Source organism: Danio aesculapii, chromosome 8 (assembly GCF_903798145.1).
Source record: "Danio aesculapii chromosome 8, fDanAes4.1, whole genome shotgun sequence".
NCBI classification, from domain to species: domain Eukaryota; kingdom Metazoa; phylum Chordata; class Actinopteri; order Cypriniformes; family Danionidae; genus Danio; species Danio aesculapii.
Genome location: NC_079442.1, coordinates 21,794,864 through 21,822,362, shown reverse-complemented (window position 1 = coordinate 21,822,362; position 27,499 = coordinate 21,794,864). Strand labels below are relative to the sequence as shown.

Below are 27,499 nucleotides of genomic sequence, written 5' to 3'. Positions count from 1 at the left end.
TTTTGTGAATTGTAACTGATTAGCCAGAATGCTTATCGTTCTTAGTATTTTGGTGCAGAGATTTGTTTTACTCTGCAGCACTACAGTATTGACTGCTGTTGTTAAAAATGATTTAAAATAATTAAATAAATAGTTAAGATAGTTAAATAAATAGCCCAAAATGTCTCAATAATATTTAGATCTGATGACTGTGCAGGCCATGGCAGATGTTCAACTTCACTTTCATGTTCATTAAACTACTCTTTCATCAGTCTTGCTGTGCGTATTGGTGCATTATTATCCTGATACATGACACAACCTTCAGGATTCAATGTTTGAATCATTCGGTCATCCACATGGTCATCCAGAATAGTTCGGTAGTCCTTGGCAGCCTGAGATGGCCATCTAGACTAAGGCTTTAACATTGCAGCCCAAACCATCACTGATCCCACATGCTTCACTCTAAGCATGACACAGTCTGGGTGGTACACTTCTTTGGGGCTTCTCCACATCATAACTCTCCCGGATGTGGGAAAAACAGTGAAGGTGGACTCATCAGAGAACAATACCTGTTTCACATCAACAGGTGATGAGAATTAGCAAGTCTGCTAAAGCACTTAAACAAATGCATTTGGTTGTCCAGTGTAATCGTAATGTCCATGTCAAATAAATAAATAAATAAAAATAAATCGTCCACAGGCCAAACTTTCGCTGCTGGCATCATTGAAACCAACGTTTGGCACTGACACGAGTGACCAAAGGTTATAACAGTCGGCTATGTATATTGTACCTATAGAGCTCCCGACGAACAGTTTTGGTGGATAGAGGAAAGTTGAGGTGCACATTTAATTCTGCAGTGAGTTTTGCAGTGACACTGCTTGAGAATATTGTTTTAGTGCATTCTATGGCACCTTTAATATTTAAGAACACAGTAAAAATCTAATAATTTTGATTAAAAAAACACTACACCAACAAGGGAGGGATTTTAATAAGGTTTTCTAATAGAGTGCAAAGTGCTAATGAACATTCCATGCATATATTCAATTAAACAACATTATGTGGTTTATCATCACACTAAAAGTGCTATTTTGAACAAGACCTTCCTCTGTATGCAGGTAAATTCACATGTGAGCATTCAAAAGCACTCATCTGTCAGTCTGACAGCGCGTGGGTACAGAGTTCCTACTCAACTAGCTAAACTTTAGAAACAATGCTATTGTTACTTTTTTATTTTAAGTTTTAGCATTGACTTGGTAGAAAAGGACTGGTACTTTCGACATCTCTACACGTGGGTATTGAGATTTTCAGTCTGAAAAAAACCTTTTAGCCTGGAAATAGCTTGCACTCCCAAACCCTTTCTGCAAGGGAACAATCATAATCTTAAGAGAAATTCTCGGTCTGACTGACTGTTAAAATCTCAACTACACTCCCGGGGTGCTGAACATTAGACTGCACATATTATGTGAACCAGTTACTGCCGATAAATGCGAAGATATTCATTAGATTAAACCCCAACTGCAGCTGTTCTTTATGCTTTCTGTGACATAGTAAAAGCACTTCATGAAGGACGCTCTCTCCATTTCACATGTCTTTAAGTCATATGTCTGACATGTACAGGAATAGTAGAGGCAAATTAAAACTTTGCTATAATTAAGAATCTCATTACATCATTTTAAATGCATACTGTATGACGTTCTTCCCTGGAAGCAAAGTTCAGAGGAATGTCATGGTTGTTCCCTTCTACACTGTATAAAATTGCATTGACTTCAAAGGTAAAAACTGTAAAACAGCTTAAGTAAAAATCTGTTACCTAGTTAACAGTGAGTTTCCTTAATATACATACACACTCAAAACTATTTTTTTGATGTTTGTTCAAACTACTTTAAAACGAGCTGAATCAACCAATTTTTTTTGGGACAACTTATTTCCTTTATGTTTAATCTACTTAAAATTCTAAAAACAACTAAGTTAACTTTATTTTTGTTGGAACAACATGAAGAAATTGTGTGGAACCCAGCATTTTTTACAATGTACGGCGAACAACCATAGATTGTTAAAACATTTTGCATTACTTTAGTCAGTGTTATGTGTGTTACTATGATGTTTAGTAGTTGTATGAATGACACTGAACACCTTCTCTATATTAGTGTGTTTCTCTCTTTCAGGATAAGTTGTTTGTGATGAGCCTTGGCTTATTACTGTCTCATGAACACAAGGGCTGTTTCTCAATTCCAAGAATGCAGAGAACGGACTTGCGTTCTTGTGGAGACCGGTCTTGCCAGGTGTCCTCGGAAGAACGAACCCGGGAGAACGCGAGAACCGAAAATGTGTCCTGTGAGAAATGAGATGCTGTGTTTTTCCTGATGGTCAAGTGACCTTCACTGGTTTTTTTAATGGAAAATTATTTAAACATTACAGCATTCATACGATTTATTGTTTTCCCCCCCTTTTCAATATATGTACTATGCATAAAGACCTTATAAATATACGTTGCACAATACAAATAAAACAGATTTTAATACTAATTTCAGCAAACAAACACCCTTAATATGTTTATTCCTTTATTAGGATGTCCATGGTAATGTTTACTTTGAGCGTTTCATTTAGGGAAACTCCTGAGGTAAATAAGTTATGTCTCTGAACTTTAATAATAAATCTAAGCAAAATGGTGCGTTTCCCACCTCCAGTGACAATGACTTCTGGGACTTCTAGAGCGAGTTTGGTGCTTAAGTCTGCATCGGTGCATCTTTGATATCAAGAACACATCCGGGAAGTTTCACGCGTCCTCTGTTCTTGCAGTCTTGAGTATTGGACCTGAACTTTGGCAGCTGATGATAACGTTACACGAGAACACGAGGACGCAAGACCGCTAAAGAACACATTTTGAGAAACAGCCATGATTTTGATTGTGTTTTTGTCTAAGTGACAAAGTTACAACACTAACACTGTATGAATTACCCAAATTTGGTAGTCTACCATTAATGTAAAAATTCCTTTTAAGGTTTTGTTCATATTTTAATAATAAAACACTTAATTTTTTTTAACAGTGAAAGTTATTTTAACATTGACCAAAATATGTCAAACTCGACAAAAAAAGGATGCTAAAATAAAATAAATGAATTAATAAACAAATAATAAATAAATAAATAAATAAATATAAAAAAACAAACGAATAAATAAATAAACAAATAAATGAAAGCGTCATTAGCATTATTAGTCTAAATTCATTAATTATTCAGTAAGTTTAGATATTTTAATCATATTTTAAAAATAAGTTTTTTATTTAAGTTAGAAAAAAATGATAACATTATTTTGATGGTCCATTTGAGTTTTAGACTGTCTGCTTAGTATCTGTTGATACTGCTCATTCAACAGACATTTAACTGACTATAAGAAACTTTGCAAGTACATGTCAACTTACACTATCCCTAACCCAAGCCCTAACCCCAACCTAACAGATTACCTATAATCTAATGAGAATTAGTTGGCATGTAGACGCAATGTAACGTAAATTCAACAAACGGACCATCAAAATAAAGTGTAACTGAAAAAACAGTTTATTTCAATGAGCTGCATCTCTAATATTTGTATCATATTCTTTATGAAAATAAGACAATGTGACTATAAATCAACCCAGGCAATAAAACAACAACAACAACAAAACTGTTAACTATTATGGCTTTAGTGTTTGAAGTCAAATGTGATAATGAATGCAAAGTGTCAAATCACAGCATTACACTGCTTCACTTAACATCTTGCAAAGTGTTTCTCTGTAGTGTTGAACTTATTAACCAATCACACATTTCTAATTTCAGTTCAGCTTCTGAATGCAGCAACCAGAGATGTTTGATTCACTCTTTGAATCAACTTCTATATAACAAACAACAAAGTGCAGATACATTATAAGATGTTCATTTCACAGCTTCAGTGATTCCAACAAAAGTTTCTGCATAATTTGTACAAGCAACACATTTTCATGTGCCATTTCCCCATGCACAAACCTGTTTGGAAAAAAAGAAAACGAAGCTTGTTTGTTGGTTTCTGTTACAAGCCACATATAGTTATTAAGCCACATTATAGTGGTTATATTAAGTTTGAAATTGTCTTGTAGGTTCTTTAATAAGTTAGTTTAGTTGTTTATCTGAATAGTTTTCTTTATTAAATTTTACATAAACCTCATATGTTGAAAGTCTATTAAGAGGTTCACAAAGGTTCACTGTTTGCTGATATGTTTGATTCTTAATGAAAACAACAATTTATACATTTAAAGAACTTAATATTATCAAAGTGCTATTAATTTAATTTAATTTTTTTAATAAAAATGAAAAGAGCTTGCATACATAATATAAAGCTTGAATAACTGGGATCATTAACAGTTAACACTGTAAATAAATGCTAGGTTGCACAAAATCGATAGGTGTTGGGACAACATGAAGGTACTAAGGTAACTTTTCGTTTTTACAAATTTAACTGGATTGAATATAAATCAATTAAGTTGTCCCAAAAACAGGAATTGTGTTGTGTCCAAACTCAAGAATTGTGCTGTTTTAGTTTATTTTAAATAAGCAGTTTAAATGAACAGCAAAAATTTTTTTTTGAGTGAATCATAATTACAAGAAAACAGTATTTTATAAAGTCTCCACAAAATAAATATTGCTCTGCGATAAATATTGCGATAGGAATTACAGTTTCACAAGATGAACAGCACTATTTGACAATTTTCTAAAGAGTATTCAGCTACAGAAATTGAATAAATCACAATGAGACATTTTGTCTAATTTCTAGTCCAAATATGAAAAAATTCTTAGAGCAAGTAAAAATTTTGTTTCGTTTTCACCTTCAGAAGTAATAATTGAAAATTAAGGGTTTTTCCTTAAAACAAGACTAGAAAAATTGCAAAAATTCAGACTTAACATTGCATATCTTTCGATGTGACTTTTGTGGATACCTAGAAAACATTATTTTTTACGATTTATGAGAGACTCCATAAGCTAAAGGTTGCATACAATGATTGCATGAGGATTCTGATTAAAAACCTAGATGGAAAAGTGCAAGTGATTTATTCTGTAATGTAAGAGTTCGACCATTTCCTGCTTTGATAAGAAATTTGATGTATATGTTTACAGTTGAAGTCAGAATTATTAGCCCCCCTGAATTATTAGCCCGCCCTATTTATTTTTTCTCCCAATTTCTGTTTAACGAAGAGAAGATTTTTTTTTTCAACACATTTCTAAGCATAATAGTTTTAATAACTCATTTCTAATAACTGATTTATTTTATCTTTGCCATGATGACATTAAATAATATTTTACTAGATATTTTCAAGACACTTCTATACAGCTTAAAGTGACATTTAAAGGCTTAACTTGGTTAAGATTAGGGTAAATAGGCAAGTTATTGTATAACGATGGTTTGTTCTTTAGACTATCAAAAAAAAAAATATATATAGCTTAAGGGGCTAATAATTTTGACCTTAAAATGGCTTTTAAAAATTAAAAACGGCTTTTATTCTAGCTGAAATAAAACAAATAAGGCTTTCTCCTGAAGAAAAAATATTATCAGACATACTGTGAAAATTTCCTTGCTCTGTTAAACATCATTTAGGAAATATTTAAAAAAGAAAAAAAAATCAAAGGGGCTAATAATTCTGATTTCAACTGTATTTATTGACTGGAGAATTCTTAGTGTAGCATTTTAATGTTGTTGACAAAGTCTAGGCTTAAGGATGTGTAGTGTCTTTTTTAATGTATATAGTGGACCTAATGGACCTAGTATTTGGAAAATAAAGTTGAATAAAAGAGCAGCTTGACACTCGGTTATAAACATCACCTTTTTAGTTCCATGGTTGAACTACATTTACAAGACACAAAAGTGAGCAAACAATGACAAACTGGTCCTTTCTGGGTGAACTATCCCTTGAAAGACAAAATAAAAACACTGTATGGTCATGACCTTCCAAAATATTTTCGTTCTATAACGTCTTAGCCGTCCACATTTCCTGTGTTTGGTCTTTTCCATCAAAGCCTTCAATATAACCCCCTAATGTCTGATACAAATTGGTTCCTTCGTCACTCATAGATCAAAGAAAAACACAAGATCCCTCGACTGTCCACTTAGAAGCCAGTGGCGATTCTTGTTCCTCCTCCTGGATCTGCTCACATGGAGCATTGAATGAAAAGCCAGATAAGGAAGGTCAGTGCTAAATCTCAAAAACATTGCTCGGTAAAATGAACCAGTCGATAGCGTTTCTGGAGCAGCAATCACATCTCTGCTTTGGTGAAATAGAGGAAGATGATGAGGTACTGTAGCTGCTAAGGGAGAAGGGCACAGCCGATATGACTTAATAACAAGAAATTGGTCAGGAATGAAAGGCGGGTGGTATGAAATTACGATTGTGATATGACGTGTGCCTCACTATCACCCATCTGCACCCAGCTGCTGGGGAATTGAGCGTTTCCTTAATCCAAAATGAGGAGTTCATATTAAATTTCATCAGATTTTTTTCCATTAGTCATAAAATTTGGATTCTCAGCACTGCACATCCCTCAACATTCAAAACTGATGACTTAAAAAGTTTTAAATAACTCTAAACGTGTCATGCTAAGCATATATTAGAATATCTGAAAAGCCAATTACCGTTTCGCCTCAAGATATGCTGCAAGTCAGACACAAACAAACCTGGCGAGCATGGAAGCTAGCTAAATATCTACTCAGCTGTATATTTAATAAAGTTTACTGCCTTAATATTACTTTTTTGTAGTATAATACAGGGTAGGGGGCAATCTTATCTCAACGCACCCAATATTAGAGGTACAAGAGCTGTGCTAGTGACCTATCAAACATGGATCATATTAAAGATTCCTTATCGCTCAGCTTGGACCTGAAAAAGAGGCTTGTGTAATATATAATGAGACAAAAACTAGCACTTCAGGTCAATTACAAATGTTGCCAAACCAGCATTATTAAGATGAGAAAGTTAAATTTAAATAAAATTCAGATAAAAATGATAGGTGTCTGTGATCAATTCAAATATTACATAATTAGGACATTAACAAAACTCAAAAATATATAAAAACAACAACATGTATATGTTAAGCTTCAGTTATGAAAGAAAAAGAGCATCACGTTTGTTTTCTTAATCTTACAATGGCACAGTTTTGATTGGGAGTACACAAATAAAATAAAACCCTTGAACAATGTAAAAACAAACCAAACGTTACACAAAATATGAAAACTTTTATGTTTGTAAAGAATGACTGATGTACTGTAGGCATTTCAGATATTTTGTTTCGGCTTGAAGCTTATATATTCTATACAACGAATCAACATTGTGTGTTATTATATAATATTTTATATAGTTATACTACAGCTTTATTTACTTATATTTTAGCATTCATGTTCTTTTACACAACTGAAAAATTAATTCATAGTTTTAAGTAATTACTAGCAACTACTACACAAACTAATAAAAATAGGTGAATAAAATAAATAGAATCAAATAAAACCACCTAACTTATATATACATATAAAGATTAAGGGCCCCTGTCATACACGCGGCGCAATAAGGTGCAAGACGTGTATAGCATGATTTGTTGCTATTTTCAGACCAGCACAACTGTTATTTTCACATGTTGTGCCACGTTGATTAATTAGCAAATCCATTTGCTCCACTTTGTGGACTCTTAAGTGTTCCGGTCTAAAAAGGAGGTGTGTTAGGCATATTGTTGGCGCTGTGTTACTTTAAGAAACTGAAATAGACTGTGCCAATTTACCAAGTAAATGCTGGTCTAAAGTCCAGTGCAGAGCATATCCAAAAGCTTACACATTACTTAATACACACAAGACGTACACCAATACACAAGTATCTGTACATATGAAAAAAATTAAAGAATTAAAATATCTTTTAATTCTTTTAATTCTTCATCTTGGGGGGCTTTTTCAGTTTATTCATGACAATTTGCATTTGTATAATGTCATTATTATTAGTAGTATTATTTTTTATATGCATATTTATATTTGTTTTAATGAAAACAAGTTTAGATTTGTCCACCTATTGGGTACTTGAGACGTATGCATCACCATATGGGGCATAAAAATAGGACGTGTGTTTGGATAACTGAGTTTTTTGACCACACTTCATTATTATTGTTCATTTATTCGTTTGCTGGAAATTAGAACTGAATTTAGAAATAGTTTTGAAATAAATCTTTACGCTTAACAAACGAAATTAAATATGTAGGCTAATGGATGTCTTCAATGGAGTGAGTTTACACCGTTTCTTTGCTCCAAAGTAAAGGAGTAAAGTAAAGGGCAAAAGTAAAGTAAAGAGGCCGAATGGAGAAGTCTCATTCTTTATCCTCACGCTGCTGACAGTCTTTAAATGTTTTCTCACTAGGGAAGCGTTCAGTTTTTCCACTTACAAAGTCCGCCATGCAAACATTGAATGCGCCACGGCACGACACAACTGACCCTTAAAGGCAATGCGAGATGAGACTCTGATTGGTTTGCATATTATGCTCAAAACACACCCATAACACAACCCTGTTGGAAGATGTGCTGGAACACAGACTGTATTATTTCTTCCTTAAAATAGCAAAAGTGGATTCGGACATGCCCTTAAATGCTTTTGCATCATGCGCTTTAGACTTTACGCTTAGATCGTTAAAATAGAGCCCTAAATGTCAACATTACTCTTTTTTTTCTAATTGCAATTATTAGAAATAATTAACAGAACATACATTTATATAACTTCTACAAACATCTTTGGGTGAATACTGAGTGGTTTCTATTTTGAAATACAATATTCACCACAGCTTACTAAAACTAATCAAAGCCTTTTCATGATCAGTTTAACTGCAGCTAAATTAATTGACTTAATTGACTCAATTTACTTAATCGTAATCATGGCTAATCTACTGTGAAGGGGTGAGAGGAAAAAAAAGCTCATTTCTATCACAGATGAGTCAGAATGACTCATGATATGACCCTTTTTAATAGGATCAAATTAAAACAAACATAAAACTATTTTCGAATAAAAAGGCATTTGTTAATTAAAAGATCATTATCAGCTAACGAGGCTATATTAGAAAGTAATTAAAGGAGATACCAGATACCAGAAATATCATGAAAGATCCAAAAGCAGAAAGCATTTGAATCTCTTTACTCTCGAAAAAAGGTCTAACAATAACGCAACCTGAAATCAACATTAAATTTACCACCATCTAAATCACTTGGCACTCTTTATGAATATGTATTCCAATTGTAATCAAGCAGGCAGCGATGCTCTAAACTGTCTAAATGTTCTGGCAAACTCCAACATCATTATTCAAAATGCAGCTGCTTGAAAACACTCGGTGAAACTGAAGACCCAATCTGCATATCCCTCCTCCATTTTTGGCTTGGCTGTGCGTATGGAGATCATTACATCATTATTATCATCATCTGTTTATTCCGCGCTCTCCAAATGACTGAAGCAGAGATGAATCTGTACCGTTTCATTGCTGCCATCGCAGTGGTTATACTTCGTTAAGGGGTGAAATTATATGTGACGTATCGCGCCTCAGAGAACAAACATTCGGCGCCTTGGGGATTGCTGCGAGTCCACAGGTGTTTATTCAGAGAGAGTCAGAACACTGCAAATAGAATAGCAATGGCGGGATCAGAAAATGCCATTCAGAGCACCCTGAATGCTTGTGAAAATTAATATGCTGGGCCTCGTTTCATGCAAGCCTCTCGGCGCAGCTAAATATCTTTCAGAGGCAGCTTTCATAATTTTCTCTGTACCGTTCGAGTCACACAAGTCCAAAGAGATGAAGAAGAGTGGAAAAAAAAAACATCTGAATAAGGATGATTGCTGACTGGCGTAGCACAACTCCTCTCCAAAATAAATTTGTATATTGTAATATTTTAATATAAAACTCATTCTAATTTATGGCAAACCAGAAGGAAAACTTTTAATCATTCAACAGTAGCATATTTAAATAGATAGTACTATGGATGGATGGTGGACGGACAAATAGATACATTGGATGGATGGATGGATGGATGGATGGATGGATAGAATGGACAGACGGACAGAAAGATGTATTGGACGGATGGATGGATGGATGGATGGATGGACAGATGGATGGACAGATGGATGAGGGATGGACAGATAGATACATTATATGGATGGATAGATAGATAGATAGATAGATAGATAGATAGATAGATAGATAGATAGATAGATAGATAGATAGATAGATGGATGGATGGATGGATGGATGGATGGATGGATGGATGGATGGATGGATGGATGGATGGATGGATGGATGGATGGATGGATGGATGGATGGATGGATGGATGGATGGATGGATGGATGGATGGATGGATGGATGGATGGATGGATGGATGGATGGATGGATGGATGGATGGATGGATGGATGGATGGATGGATGGACAGATGGATGAGGGATGGACAGATAGATACATTATATAGATGGATGGATGGATGGATGGATGGATGGATGGATGGATGGAGGGATGGACAGATAGATAGATAGATAGATAGATAGATAGATAGATAGATAGATAGATAGATAGATAGATAGATAGATAGATAGATAGATAGATAGATAGATAGATAGATAGATAGATAGGTAGGTAGGTAGGTAGGTAGATAGATAGATAGATGGATAGATGGATAGATGGATGGATGGATGGATGGATGGATGGATGGATGGATGGATGGATGGATGGATGGAACGGACAGACTGGATGGCGGACGGACAGATAGATACATTATATAGATAGATTGATGGATGGTTGGAACGGACAGATGGATGGATGGATTTTTCATTATAAGTTATGGGTTTTTTCTCTAAAAGAGGACCTGCTTTGAATTTTTCCCCCACATTTTGTATTTGATTAAAAAGTTTAAATACACCATTTTGGTGACATTCTGTGAAATATTTTGTGCTGGATTAGCTTGTCTTCTGGAATCATGTGCATGCTTTTGGCAGTACCAAAAATAAATGTTTTTTACTAAGATCATGTTGAGCACATTTTGTCAGTCCAAACACACACATTATTTTTTCGTTTTTATATTTTATTTTATTCATTTGTATACTTTCCGTAGACATTAGCGATATTGAATAATGCCATATGTTGAGATAATCAATATGCACAATATTGATCATTATTTTTAGATAATTATTAGTTTTAGAGTGCTTTATAAATATATTCAGATTGTATTAGTGCAGCACCCCATGCTTGAATACTTAGGTGATTTATACTCAATCAGATATAATTATTCAAACATTTTCATTAATAGTGGAATGCAAAGTTCTTGCTTAAGCTATTTGTTCATTAACTCTGTAATGTAAGGTTACGTGAAACATTGGTCAAAAAATCTAAAAAATTAACATAAACTTATAATATGGCTATTTCTCACTGTTTTTAATGCATTAGGCAACGTTTAATGAAACTTTAAAGTGTTACCTGTTCTGGTTTATCATCTTTTTGCAATTTAATTTGTTTAAAACATTTGTTTACTCAAAATATGTTTTTAAAATTAAGTGAAGTGTAGTATTGTCAAGTACAGTTGCCAGTCCAATCCAACTCCTTAACATTAAGCAACACACTAAGAATTTATTTTTGTTATTATACCTGTTAAAGTATTTTTTTTTTTAAGTTTAAATGTTAAATGGTAAACGTTGTTATAATACCATATACCATGATAAAAGCTTCAGCAATTATAAACATTTATAAATTATAAACAACAAGATTTACAACTACTGGGCCATCATCAAAATATCAGTATAAACGGCAACTGTATGAGAAGCATCAGCTGCAATTTAAGTTACATTTATTAACTTTTACCAATAAAGTATACAAACATTTATTAAAAATATTTACCAATACATTTACAAACATGTTTTATATCATATAATAATTAATTATTAAAATATAACTTTAATTAAAACAAGGATATGCATTAAGAAGACGTGGGCATGGAAGCGAATTTGTAATTCAAATTATATTTGAAATAGGCTAACAGTCAGTTAAACTATTGTATAAGATAACACACACAGCATCTAAATAAATAGGCTATACATTACAAAGTTGATCAGTTATGCCTATTAAAATATTATTAAAAACTTTACTTAAAGAAAAAAGCACAAGAAAGAATGCCGATTTGAAAGAGAAACGTATTTTATCGAAGTGCTTTAATTTTAGACAGATTTTTTAGATACAAAAAAATTTGAGTTAGTTTACTAGAGAAATTTTTATGTCGATGAACGAGACTCAAAGGTCCGAGTCAGTAAAATGATCTGAACGGGGGCATGAATGAAATGTTCCTGAATGAAAGTGAAACTGTGAAACTGCAGTAAAAGTAAAAAAAAAAAAGATGAAATGCCCGAAATTACATGAAACTCCTGAGGAAACATGAATAGCAATGATGTTAATGAATTATTTGCTATAACATGTAAATCGGGATCATGGAAGGAATTTTCAAAAAGTAACTCATATAAACACCTTAATCATTTTATTGTCTTATTCAGATTAAGGCAAATAATTTGATTTCTGATGTCCATGTAAACAGTCACTGTTCTCTACACCTACTCTTGACTTACTTGCATAAATGAAAGTATGAGAATTCTTACTAAACAGTACTTAAATGATGTCTTAAATAAATAAATAAATGAATAAATAAATGAATAAATAAATAAATAAATAAATAAATAAATAAAAAATACAAGTCATTAGCATTCATTGTTTTCATAATTAATTTGAAATAGCCATAAAGAAAAGAATTAAACCGGAATAGTTTTTTAACAACTGTAGAGCTTCACCTTGAAAAATGAAGCCGAAAAGTTTATTTCTGGCTTGAATTTGAGCAGAAGGCGAGATGTAGCAATAATGGAGAAAACAACATTGCACTCATGCGCTTCAGAGACCGAGGCTCAGCGATATCGCTCATGTATCCGGGCTGTCTCTACAAGCGTGATAATGCATGACTATCCTGTCACCCCCCCAGACTCGGTCTTAAGCCGCACGGGGAGCCTCTCCTGTATATCACAGCAAATCCCTGAAATCTGAAGAAGGAAAACAAGGCCATGATGGAGCTGTCATTGTTGCCAGTTAATCACTGCTTTGGGTGGGAGGGAGACTGACAACGAAGGGCTCTGGTATTGATGCTATTATTGATCTCATGGAACAATGACCTGTAAGATCAATCTCAATGAAATAAGGTGACAACAGACCTGCTGCGGCACCGTAATCTATCACATAGTCCCTAGCGCAATTCCATGATGTGAGATTTCAAGACTGGCGCATGCACAGATGGATACATGCATACGGAATACGATAGATCAGATAATTCCAGAGTATGAGATCTTTCATGGACCACCGGATGCCCTTCAGCAAACGCAGAGCGAACATGAGCTTGCATGTAGAAACATGCTCAAGTGTTTTCCAGCAGGCAGATTGAATATTTATACTGTAATGAGAAATGTGAAGTAGCGGCAGTCACGGGAGTCATCATGTTACTGAGAGTCTGCATGTGGTACAAAAACAATATGGCAATCTGGTGTTTAAAGGAGTAGCTCACTTCCGAAATAACTGGTCACCACCGACTTCCATAGTATTTTTCGCCTACTATGGAAGTGAAAAAAACCTAAATTGTTCTGATACCAACATTTTTCAAAATATCTTTTTTTTTTTTTAATCTCTTTGTGTTCAACAGAGGGCCAAAAAAATTATGCAGGTTTGTAAAAAAGTAGAGGATGAGTACATGATGACCGTATTTTTATCCTGAAAGTGAGAACTACTTTAAAATATTTGTTGGTATGTTTGATTTATTTGGTTGTTCCATCAAACACAATCTACCAAACAAAACTGACAAACTAACATTTTGCATTTATAATTTTGAAAAATAGAGATAAAAGACTCTATTTAGAAGGATAGTTCACCCAAAAATCTACCATCATGTCATCCAAACCAGTTTGAGTATCTTTATTCTGTTGAACACATAGGAAGGTGTTTTGAAGAAAGCTGAAAACCTGTAACCATTGACTTCCACAGTATTTTTTTTAAACTATGGAAGTCAATGATAACAGGTTTACAGCTTTCTTCAAAATATAGTATTTTGTGTTCAATGGAAGGAAGAAAGAAAGGTTTAAAACCTTTTGAAGATAAGTAAGGGCTCTATTTTAACGATCTAGGTGCAAAGTCTAAGGGGCCTATCATACAACTGGTGCAATAAAGCGCAAGACATGTTTCTAAGACGTGTTGCTATATTTAGACCATATTTTTCCTGTTTTCCGCCACGTTGTTTAAATAGCAAATCCATTTGCGCAACTTGTGGACTCATGAGTGTTTCAGTCTAGATAAGAGGCGTGTTAAGGAGCATTGTTTGCGCATTGCTATTTTAAGGAAACTAAAATAGACGGCACAATAGACCAGCTGAGAGCAGGTCTAAAGTGCAGAGCACGTTAGTTGTGCGCCTCGCTTACACATTGCTTAATACACACAGGATGCACAGCAATACACAAATATCTTTACAAATAAAAAAGAATTTAAGGAATAAAATATTACAAAAATTATTATTTTCTAAATAAATATTAAAACCACCGCCTCCATTGCCTTCATCTCAGGAGGCTTTTTCAGTTTATTCATGACAATTTGCTTTTTATAATGTTTTTATTATTAGCAGTAGTGTTTATTATATGCATATTTTATTTATTTTATTAAAAACAAGCTTAGATTTGCCCAACTGTCAGGTTTATATACAGGATATAACAGTTTTTTGACCACACTTTGTTATTATTGTTCATTTATTCGTTTGCTGGAAATTAGAACTGAATTTAGAAATAGTTTTGAAACAAATCTTATGTAGGCTTATGAATGTCTTTCATTCTCGCGCTGCAGATGTTCTGTTTAACCATTTTCTCACTAGTGAAGCGCTCAGTTTTTCCAATTATAAAGTCCGCCATGTAAATAGCAAATGCGCCATGGCGTGACTCTTAAAGGGAATGGGAGATGAGACTCTGATTGATTCATTCTCAAAACACACCTACAACTCATTGAGAGAATAATCTCAACCCTGTCAACCCTTAACCATGCGCTGCAGCGCAAAGTGTATTTTTCTGTCCTTAAAATAGCAAAAGTGGATTCTGACATGCCTTAATGCTTTTGTGCCCTGCTCTTTGGACTTTGTGCCTAGATCATTAAAATAGAGCCCTAAACTGCATGGTGTGCGCCCCAGCACATGGTCTAAAAGGGTTGTGCTTTTTCTCCTAATGAGTTATGGGTGTGTTTTGAGCACAATGTACATTAAACCAATCAGAGTCTCATCTCGCATTTCCCTTAAGAGTCCATTGCACCATGCCTTGGCACATTTGCTATTAACTACTGTCAGTTGGCTCACAAAATCAGACATAAAACATCAGGAGACACATGATTTTATAGTTGACAAAGTTAAAATGTAAAGAAATAAAATTGAATAAGTAATGTAATGTCTTGTTACTTATACAATATATTATTTGTATTTTCATATATACGCATAAGCACAATTTGTTTTTTCATTATAAAGATAATCATGTTTTAATAGACGTCTCTCCTTCTGAATCCCCGGTCTGAATGCAGACACGGTGGACAGAAGTGCAGCAGGTCTACCTTTTTCAACCATTAGCCCGGTAATCTGGAGATTTTAAACATAGGCGAACATGGCAGCACAGATATAGGACTGATGTGTCTGAATGGTAAGAAACTCAACTGATAAAAGACAAAGTCTACCATTCTCCAATTCTCATACAGCTCTCCCGACAAAAAATGCTTGCTGCACACAAACAGCTTTGCTGTATCGAAAACCATGCAACAAACCCAGGGGATCATGGAAACAAACACATACGACCCTTCATGAACAGCTAAATACTGCTTGCCATGCAGTCTCACAGCTTGGCAAGTCTGTCATCGGAAAGCATGTGGGGTGATGAATAATTAAGAAGCAGGGTCTTTTCATAGGATGAGAAAACTCAAGTCTATGAATAATAATGAGAAACCGACACATCATCCCTGTACAGGCAGATAGCGCTACATTACTGATTTTGATCCCAGCCCCAAAATTATTTTAAACCTGAAGATGAAATTAGCCGACAAAAGCTTAAAATTTGCCAGTTTTATCCACAATTAAGGCTAGGAGGTGCTAACCTTGTCTTAATTGATGGTCAACACACACACACATCTGATAAAATCTCAAAGGGTACTCAAGGGTTTCTTGAACCTTTAATCTAGTCTTATATATTTCATTGGCTAAATATGATGCACACTTTGGAGTTATTATAAACATTTGGAGCGAGAGATTGTGAGTAACTTTTTGGAATTGAATCAGTGAGCCTTCAGTCAGCAATAGTTTAGGCTACAGGAAGCCATGGGTACAAAAACCTGGTAATAAATCTAAAAGTTAAATTATTATAGTAGCATTGTACAAATAAGCTCTGATGTTATCAGTTTCTGTACCAGAGAATTCCTCTTCCTCCAAGGTGTGTAAGCTATTTTATATATCATGTCTAATTACTGTTAAATTTTATTAGATCAAGGAGAGAAAATTGGCCAAAATAATCCACTTTATCAACCATCGACTGCCCTGAATTCTAAATATCTGCATCAGCCAGAAAAAAACAAAACAAACAAAAAAAAACATCAGTCCACCTCTATTTATATTATGACACTATCCTTAAAACCACTAGATTTTACAGCAAGATGCTTTCTTTCACTTAAAATATAACTATAGCATGATCCCTTGTTATTTTATATAGCTTATTAAGTACAGGTATGTTTGTTTTTCCATAAATAATGCCGGACATTATTCCTGATTAGATGTATTTATAGCGTAACGAGAAATGTAATGTAGTGTCAATCATGGTTTTATTTCCTGAGTGTCTGCATGTGGTACAAAAACAATACGCTGATCTGGTATTTAAAGTGGCCAGGGGTCAGCAACCTTCTTGACATGAATTTTAAACAGGTCTTATTAATCACTGAGCCACATCGAAAAAAAAATGATGCGATGTCTGCAGTGCATGATGCCTGAGATCTTTTTCTAGGAAAAATATAATGCAAATAACCAGCTGATTTAGCACTGTTAATGCTGTTTACTGCATTATTTGTGCTGGTGTCTGAGTTTGTGTTGAGGGGAACAGAAATCACAAATGATGTATTCCTTTCCTTAATGATGTGATTTTGAGCATCCGGGATCTTATATACAACGTGGTGCAAATGTTAAAAGGGCTATAGACAATAATTACGGCCTTTATTTAACATTCTACAGCAAATACGTGAAACGTAAAGGTTTTATATGCAAAACATTTAATGAACTACTGGCTTTTTATATCGGCAATGTGTAAACAGCTTGTAACAAAACTTTGACTAGACCTTCCCCAATTTCCTAGGCTGTCTATGAAAGCCTGCAGACTGATTTTTTATTTGAAGGATGAGGGTTTCTGAGTTCTACATAGAGCACCCTTAGTACATAAATAGTTCAGTTATTGGAAAAACCACAACACAGATGGACTGATAGTGTTTTTCAAGCAAAAAAAAAACAAAAAACATTTGTTTTCTAAAAACAGAAATCTATTTCGTCTAATACACTATTTTTTACCCTTTCAAAGCAAACCTTCCATGAGCTCTAACAAATAACAAATGAAGAACATTTGCTCTGATCATACACTCTCAGAAGAATGCATTTGTATCTAAGTTCCCATTGGTATCTTAAAATTAGCATCTAGGCCAACATAGTCACTAATAAATGTTCTCTTTGAACCCCTTGAGAGGATCAACCATGACCGTTTTTGTACTTTTAATTCAGAGTGCATAACAGTTATACATAATAGTTTATTTTCCCTTTTTACTTCTGATTTTTATTGATTTTTTAATAAAGCTTTGTTATTTCCCCCAAATTCATACCGTATATACAACCTTTAGGTTACTATTGTAAGGAAATATCAGCAGTTTGTGCATATTTACAGTGTAACCTTTGCTTTAAATGACACAACCTGTTTATTTAAAATAAGCCTGCTCTCAAGCAGGTTTGAGCTTCCAGACCTGTTGGTATGACAACAACTCTCAGATGAATTTTGAAGAATGAAACTATCCTGGATCATGTAAAGTTGTCAAAAACCTAATCTAGCTAAATCAGTAATACATGTAGGAAGAATAGACACAAGTGTAAAATATTTAACAAACCATTTACTATAAATATTATGCAATTTTGCTTACATGGATAATAGAATGTTAATCAAATTTCATTACGCTCATGTGCTGTCAGTCAATCATAGCATGGCTGATCATGATTTCAAGGATCGATAGAACTGTCAGCCAGAGATCAGATATCAAGATTAAAAGAAGCAGGATCTGTCAAATCATATAAGATTGTTCAAGTGAGGTACAGTGTACAAAAAAATTAAGCGTATAAATCCACACCATTATAAAACTGCATATTTTCACAGATAAATTCATATGTGATATGATTTGAAATCATAACGAAACATTTAACAAAACATTTTGTAGGACCTGAGTGATACAGACACCTATAATCACAATCACACTGATCAAAGAAATGAAAATCCGAATCAGCAGAGAGAAGGGCGATTCCATAAAATCCAGAAGAAGGAAACAGATGTTTTGAGAAGCTATAAACTCTTACCAAACACTAAAATGCACTAAATCATCCCCAAAACAATGACAGGGGATGTTTAATGAAATGTCATTACACTGCATAACCCTTGTATCCATTGTTGGGTACGTTACTTTTAAAAAGTAATCGATTACAAATTAATGATTACTACTGGAAAATGTAATCTGATTACTTTACTAATAACAAAATGTAAAAAATAATCAGATTACTAATTACTTTACTACAAAACTACAAAATATACTGCAGCTTTCAGTAATTTAATATTCACTGCAAAACATTGGGTTGATCACAGCAGCTTGACGTATTCAAAAGAGCTAAAGAGATAGTTCGCTCAAAACTTTAAATTCTCTCATCATTCACTTGTTCCAAACCCATTTCTTTTTATTTATTTATTTATTTATTTTTAACACAAAAGAGGGACATGAAGAAAACTGGATACCTGTAACCACTAACATCCATAGTATGAAAAAGCACTGCAGTGTTTGGGTGTTCTCGGATTAGTCTACCGAAATGTGTACATTCCTTACAAAGTATGAAACTGATAGGTCAGTTCTTGTCACGTGACACGTGGTTTTCAACTGGGAAATGTGAACGTGTGCAATTTGCGCTCCCTATATGCGCATGCAAAAGACGTGATATATGAACGGCCCCATAAGCAGCTATGCTTCTCTTCACATTCAGAAGATACCTTCACTCCCGATCCTGCACAAAAATCCAATTTAGCATGTTTAGGCTGAGTTGGGCTGCTGTGTTTTTGGGTGCTGGAGTCCTCCTTGATGACGAGTGTTGTCTTAGAAGACTTTCTGTTCAAATGCTTGAACAAGTTGCTGGTTGAGTTAAAAGCAGTCAAAAGTTCTTTATAGACTGGACATAGACTAAATTTCACAACAATATTTTTGATTTTTACGCTTAATAAAATCAAAGCATGTATTTCCACTTAAAGAAGCAGCCGCTCTCGACAGCAGTTATTTCAGCTTCTATCTCCAGCAATTTAAATGTGCATGCTTATTAACTGAGATTGCAGCAGAAAACGTAAATAACATTACTGCGTTCTTCAAAAATGTAATTAGATTGCAGTGACACGTTACTGTAGAATGCGTTACACCCAACTCTGCTTGTATCATACCTGAAACTTATACAGTATATGTTGAACAGTGCTATAATGCGTAAAATTATTGATTGGCATCTCTTCCTTTCATTTATTTTAATTGAATTAAAAGTAGATTCTTTTAAAATAGCCTTTAAATTCATTTATATTCTCTTTGAGCTGAATTAAACGCTGACGACCTACATTGGAGGTGGTCAGCATACTATTTTTATGACAGAACCTACAGGTGCTTGACATGTGTATGCATATGAACCAGAACTAATGCTAAAATCCTACTACTGCTGCTACTACTGTTGATCATGCTACTTCTGTGGTGTTGAATATAAATCACCTTTCCTGAATTGACTAAAATCAAAATATGTATGGTAGTATACTGTAAAACCACAAAAAAAAAGTTGCTGCTCGTGGTTTATTCATGACTGCTATTATAATGTCCATATTGTACTCTAATTTGGGTTGAAATAGCTCCTTATTTTTAAAAGTGTACGTTAGTTTGGTTAACAACCATGAACTATAAGGTGAAATGATTCATAATATCACTGGCAAATGACTGACTGCCTGACAAGACAGCTGACATCTCAATGAGATGCAAATGGCACCTTGCAACATAACAGCTATAACTTACACGTTATCACACAATGTGACAAGTCGTGATAATGGACCATCGCTGACATCCGAGCTACTGACGTTGCTAATACCAACAAGCCATTTCTGCAGGCAAGTCACCATTATGAAGAGATTTTTCATTTGTGTGCTCTCTGAGGTGAATGTCAAATCATTTGTATAAATGTTATCACTCATTCAGCCCGCTGATGGCATTGTCTATATATGCGCTTCAGACATTAGCATGTAAATGTGATGGCGTGATCCTGCAGCGTTTAGAAGATGACAAACCTGATGTCAGATTGCAGGAGCGACAGCATTTTAAGTTTGTCATTTTTATTATTTATATTTATGTATTTCGTTTTATAATGCATTGCATATTTATTTATCTAAAACAACATTGAATAAAACGTAAAATGTACAAATGATATTAACAATAATATCATGATTAATCACATTCAAAATAAAAGTTTTTGACATAATATACACTGCCCGGCCACTTTATTAGGTACACCTTACTAGTACCGGGTTGGACCCCATTTTGCCTTCAGAACTGCCTTCTTGGCATAGATTCAACAAGGTCCTGGTCCATATTGACATGATAGCATCACGCACATCCATGATGTGAATCTCCTGTTCCACCACATCCCAAAGGTGCTCTATTGGATTGAGATCTGGTGACTGTGGAGGCCATGTGAGTACAGTAAACTCTTGTCATGTTCAAGAAACCAGTCTGAGATTATTCGTGTTTTATGACATGGCGCGCTATCCTGCTGGAAGTAGCCATCAGAAGATGGGTACACTGTGATCAAATGCATGGACCTCGTCAGCAACAATACTCAGGTACACTCTGGCATTGACACGATGCTCAATTGGTACTAATGTGCCCACAATGTGGCAAGAAAAATATCCCTCACACCATTACACCACCAGCCTGAACTGTTGATACAAGGCAGAATGGATCCATGATTTCCAAATTCTAACGCTAACATCCGAATGTCGCACAGAAATCGAAACTTATCAGACCAGGCACCGTTTTTCCAATCTTCTATTGTTCAATTTTGGTGAGCCTGTGCGAACTGCAGCCTCGGTTTCCTGTTCTTAGCTGACAGAAGTGGCAACCGGTGTTGTCTTCTACTGCTGTAGCCCATCTACCTCAAGGTTCAATGTGTTGCTCAATAGAGATGCTCTTCTGCATACCTCGGTTGTAACGAGTCGCTAATTGAGTTACTCTTGCCTTTCTATCAGCTCGAACTAGTCTGGCCATTCTCCTCTGACCTCTGCCATCAACAAGGCATTTGCACCCACAGAACATTTCTCCTTTTCTGACCATTCTCTGTAAACTCTACAGATGGTTGTGCGTGATAGTAAATATACATGGTATACATATTATGTTAAAACAAACTTTTACTTGGATGCGATAAATTCTTGCCAAGCACTACTAAACTCTTATTTTTTACTTGCTTGAATGAATAAGTCGATTTCTGCCAATGATTTATAAAAAAATTGCAAATTAAAAACCACAGATGTAACATCTTACATGTCGACCAACACAATAAGCGCAGCACAAATTAGCCAACTGACAAAAAAGCAATGTTCGGAAGATGTGTTCCTTTGGCATTCCAAACAAATATGTGTGGAAAAAAAAAACATTATATCAATTGCTTTCTACGATGTGCCTCTCAGTTGTAACAAAAAATGCAGTTATTTCAAGCACAATATTTAATACATTATACGTTAGCCAATCACATTGGATGATTTATTTAAATTATTCCCTCCCTTAAAATTTGCATCTTACTGGAAAACTCCTACAAATGCATATTCATTAAGGTCAGGCACAAAAATACTTGTGTCCAAGCTTTTTCAGTGATAATTATTACTGCGCATGTTTAGTATATACCAAAGGTACTACTGCTAAAAGAGTTAGTAAATCTGACACCAAAAGGTATAAAACATTACAATAAAAGCAGACAAAGAAATTAACGAAATACTATCTACATAAATAAAATATGTTTGTGCATTTGTTTGTAATAAAAACCACAATGTGACGTCTTTATAATGAGACCATTATTGACATTTGTCGCTAATACCAACAAGCTGTTTCTCCAGGCGAGTCGCCATTATGAAGAGATCTTTCATTCATTTGCTCTCTGAGGCGGATGTCAATTGATTTGTATAAATGTTATCACTCGTACAGCTTTGCTGAGGGCCTCGTCTATACGTATAAATAACCGCCTCAGACATTAGCATGCAAATGTGATAGGGCGATCCTGCAGTGTTTAGAAAATGACAAACCTGTTGTCAGACGGTAAAAGCGACAGCAGCGCCAAGGCGGAAAGTTTTCTCCTCTCAGGCTGGGTGATGTTGTCCATTCGATCCACCCACATCTCAATCATACTTCCCAAGAGCTGGTCCGCCTGAGAAAAGCAGAGATGGCCATGATAAACAATCCCGCTCACATAATTCTCATTTATAATTTAGCTGCGCACAGGTAAAGCGAGGCGCACTGGGAGCAAGATTAATACACCCTTCATGAGATAAGAGGAAAACATTAGGCTACGTCGAGCCGCCTGACAGGGAGAATATATAAAAACCTCCATCTTTTGAAGTTATTCGGCTGATACTGTAAATAATAAAGGGGTCTCTAGGGGAGAGATATTTCTGGGATTGAGGAAATTAAGGAGAGCGCTGATATATGCTGAGACTACAATAGTGCAAATGAGTTCAATTCTTTGGTCCAGGGCTGAAAGGGAACGATTCTGTGTGGGAGGATCAGCAAAGCTTCAGGTCCACTGGGACCAAATTACACTGAGATCAGCTCCAACAAACCCGTCTGAAGATGCAATGCCCTGCCGGAGGAAACTAGGACAAGCTCGAGGATTTTTCTGTTTGTTTGCTGCATAGCAATATAATTTTATTTTTAAAATGTATTTTGCTTCATTATATTTGACCTTGATGTAAAGTTAGAAAAAGTGCTTAGGAAGTGCAGGAGGCACTGGATCCTTTTTTTTTTGATTTACAGGATTTCTACATTTTTCATCAAGTCAAATTTAAGACCATCATGAATGTAATTTCAGACATACACAAGGCTAAATGCTAAGGATTTCTTAAAAACAATTTTTTCAAAAGTTCAATGCAAAGGGAGACATTGGCTTTTACAGAGTTAGCTTAGCAAAGCTACAATGAACGAAATTTGGGGACAACAAAAAATACATCTGGGTTAGTGAGTTCACAAATGCTTCAGGTTATGCGCATTCATCATACGCATGCACCCTGTGCAGCGAAGGGGCATAGCCAGAGGTGCGTAATGTTATAGCAGAGAAAGCTAAAATGCCATCCAAATGCTGCTATTTCCACAGAGCTTGTTCTGTTTAAGTATTTGGGATTTCAAAGGACACAAAGAGAGAAGTGCTTAGTTTAATTTTAATTATAATGCAGAGAATTATTAAAAAATATATATAGCTAGAATTTGACAAAGGACAACTTCCAGAATCTCTCCCAGTTCAGTGCTGGATTTGGCTAAACCTCCAACTGACAAAGCTGGGGATTCTGAGCCACAACCTGTAAGTATTTTTATTTGTAAAAATGTATCTATTAAATGCACAGTTTCTAGCAATTACGGTATGTTGTAGTAAGGACGTAAACAAGGATATAAACAACGAGAAAGACACACCTGCCCATGGAACAGCTTAGAAGCCAATTGTCCAATTACTTTTGGACCCTTAACAAGTGGGATTGACATATGCAAACTGTTGTAATTTCTACAGCGTTCACCTGATTTGGATGTAAATACCCTCAAATTAAAGCTGACAGTCTGCAGTCAAATCCATTGTGTTGGTGTATAGAGACAAAAAAAATCTTCGAATTGTGTAGACGTCCCAGTATTTATGGACCTAACTGTATATGGATAGATTCTAGTTAATAAAATTTTTAATACACCAAGCTAAACTTAATCTAAAATTTATTCTACATTTCCTTTGTTCTTCGTTAACTCTAACACCCTTGAGTGGGTATTTATATATGAAGAAGTATATGTGAACAGGTGAATCGGTTTTAAAATTCTCCATTCTTTCAGTAGCTGTAGATGCTGGCGGACTGACAGTCATTCTCACCTCCTGGTTGAACTCCACAGCCATTTGAGTGAGAAGTGATGTGAAAAAGCCTGAATTCTGCAGAAGAATACGTCCTGTCACCCCGAGGTATGTAGACATCACCACAGGATACCTCTGCACACAAAACACACAACAACAAACACGTTCAAATTGAAAACTGGGAATAGTAGATAGCTTGAAATCAGCTTACTACTGTAACAGACTCACTTCTCCTTCGACAATCCCCCGTAACACAGATGGCAGGAGAGGCTGAAACATATGGGAGCCCAGTATAGGGCTTACTTTTATGGCAATTTCAACAACCTGCAAGAGACAAAAGAAAAGAGAGTGGATTTATTGGTTTAGACAATATACTGTAGTACCAGTTGATCAAACAGAACTTAAATAGGACTAAGACCCAATCCCAATTCTACCCCTTAGCCCTTCCCTCTGTCCCAATTCTCTTTATCTTGAAGGAGTAGGGCTAAGGGGAAGGGGTGAATAGCCCTTCGAACGAAGATTTTTCAGTACCACACTAGAAAAAAAGGGTCAAGAAAATTTCCCAGAATACACCAGCTATAACGGCAGAATAGTTACACCCGGAAGTAAGATCCACAAATTAGTATTTTTTGTCATTATTATAAATTTTTACAACAAACAAGCACATGTTTTAATATATTCATTACCACGTTTGGGTTTTGCCGTCGGGATTTAAAAAAAAAACCCAAAAAAAAAAAAAAACCAGCTAAAATAAAAACCGCTAAATTTCTCTAACTATAATCCATAATCATAACTCCTGTATAGCCGTACCACAACATTCTGACACTCGAATACCCTGTCAGTAATGTCTAGGGGCTGGGAATGAGCTTTTACAGTGTCTGCCATAATGTTAATGTTGTTTTTGGTGTGTTTACAAAGATGAATATGGCCACTGTGTTAAATGCACAGTATTACGATCTTATTGCCACATTAGATTGTTATGATAACATGATATATGCCTTCAGTGATTTTTTTTTTAAGATAAATACCAAAAAAAAAAGCAACTGGAATAACTACAGCAGTCGTGATCGTCTGATCTCATATGAAGCAAGAGATTGTGATGATATATGATTACGTGTGCAGGTGCTGTTGTGCTGTCCCATTTCTTAGGGGTAAATTTTGAAGCCCTTCCCCTTCACACTCGTGTTTAAGGGCCAAGGGGAAGGGGTAGGGGTACAAAAATAGAATTGGAATTGGGCCTAAATAGCTGGTTTGGAAGAGATGATTCAACCTGGTGGTAAGTGATTTAAATGTATGGCTAGATGATTAATCAAACTGAAATTGCAAATGTGATAAATCATGCACATCTTATCAGGAGAACACGGCTCTGCAATCAGTTGTAAATGTCCACCGAAGGCCAGAGGGAGCTCTCATATGGAACCTCCAAATATGCCATGAAGAAGAAACTCCCTAAGGAAATCCTGATAGCAGTTAATGAACATGAGAGTTAACAACTTTGATTCAACCTAACTAATCTTCAGATGACTGCAGAATTTTCTCGATTATCACGACTTCACAAACATTCGAATTAAATTGATTTTGAACTTAATTTTGTGTAGCTTGTTAGTAAATTATGGCTCAGTCTAATAAATGCTGCTCCATCTGAGAGCATGTACTGCAGCTTTACTGTAACCGGCTTTATTGACAAAATGAGAAGGAATATCACCTTCAATTAACTGCACAGCCCTATATAAATGGTCATCTTTATTTAGGTAACATGAATTATTTACTTTAAATTAACATAGTATGTATATATTATGCATAGCCCTGAATTGAAAAAAACTACACGGTTGCACCATGTAATTAGGTGAACTTGTTGCCATTTAATTGATGTACCTTTCATTCTAAGAGATTTTAAGCATTCATTACCTAAGAAAAAACAGCCAAAAGCAAATACTGTGTGTAATAAATCAGACTTTATAAATCAAACTGATAAAAGAATATAGCAGTGCCAGACTGAGTTGTGAAGAGCAGCGATATTCTGCAATATCAGAATTCGTACAGCATCCTCACCCTTCTGTATTACTCCGCTCACATAGAGTGACAGCAGATCAATAAACTCACTAAAGTTTGACAAATCTTGCAACTGTTGGACAACAATGTACTTTTGAGGCTTTTTTAGGTGAGAATGTAGTTGTTTAGATTGTAACTGTGCGGTTTATTTATAAGGATAGTGCCTATTTTAAATCTTTACAATTTTGGACGTACATTGCCATTCACAAGATGGTGACAGACCGCATAATAAGCACTTAGAAGAGAAAAACCCAACGCAATTTTAAACTACAGCTTATCAAATCATTATAAAACTGGTAAGTGACATTCTAAGTGGATCTCTCTCTTTTGTATGTTGTAGTGCTGTATTTATACTATGGTAATTGTAGTGTATTGAGTGTGAGATGGGACTCACATATCAGGAACGTATGTATTTTGTGTTGGCCACTCTTTGTATAACCCTGAGTAACTTTTTTGTTGGCCATCTGTTTGTTTCTTTTTGTTACTGCAGACTAGTTCAGTAAAAGGAAAGAAAGAAGAAATGCTCGCACGTGTTTAGTGCTTTTCCTTATCACACGTGTTTGCACTACTTTAGCTTTTTCTCCGTTAATTATTGTGAGCAAGATCACTTGTTTTGTCACTTTAGATATAACGCTAGAGAATCATTAAAATACTAGCTCTAAAGTGACGGTGGATTATCAACGATTTCTGCTTTTCTGAGGTCAGCTTCAGATGTGAATGAATGACAGAAAAAAGTAGTTCCTCATACAAAATGATTTTTAGACTCTGTGTTTGATTTTCTTTTTTATATACACGATTATGCCGTTGAACTGTTGTATAAAGGCAATATCACACACGTAGCAGTGAGATATGACTGCATATTGTCACTGGTGGGGCAACACACACCTTCCACTAGTGCAGATATACAGCAGGGAAAGCCAAAGTTGTCTCAGAGAGGCAATGATACAAAAAATTAATAATAACAAATAAGTGAATAAATAAATTAAAGG

At 35.0% G+C, this 27,499-nt stretch overlaps 1 protein-coding gene across 1 annotated transcript in view; it reads right to left on the bottom strand.

Moving 5' to 3' along the window:
- Nucleotides 1–27,499, bottom strand: part of ipo11 (importin 11) — a 311,095-nt gene that overhangs the window by 55,234 nt on the left and 228,362 nt on the right. Inside the window, exons 19-21 of the mRNA XM_056464319.1 lie at nucleotides 24,687–24,782; nucleotides 24,480–24,593; nucleotides 22,663–22,784 (exon numbers count right to left, since the gene is read on the bottom strand). Of these exons, the coding sequence (XP_056320294.1) occupies nucleotides 22,663–22,784; nucleotides 24,480–24,593; nucleotides 24,687–24,782 (332 nt within the window). The remainder of the gene's footprint in view (nucleotides 1–22,662; nucleotides 22,785–24,479; nucleotides 24,594–24,686; nucleotides 24,783–27,499) is intronic.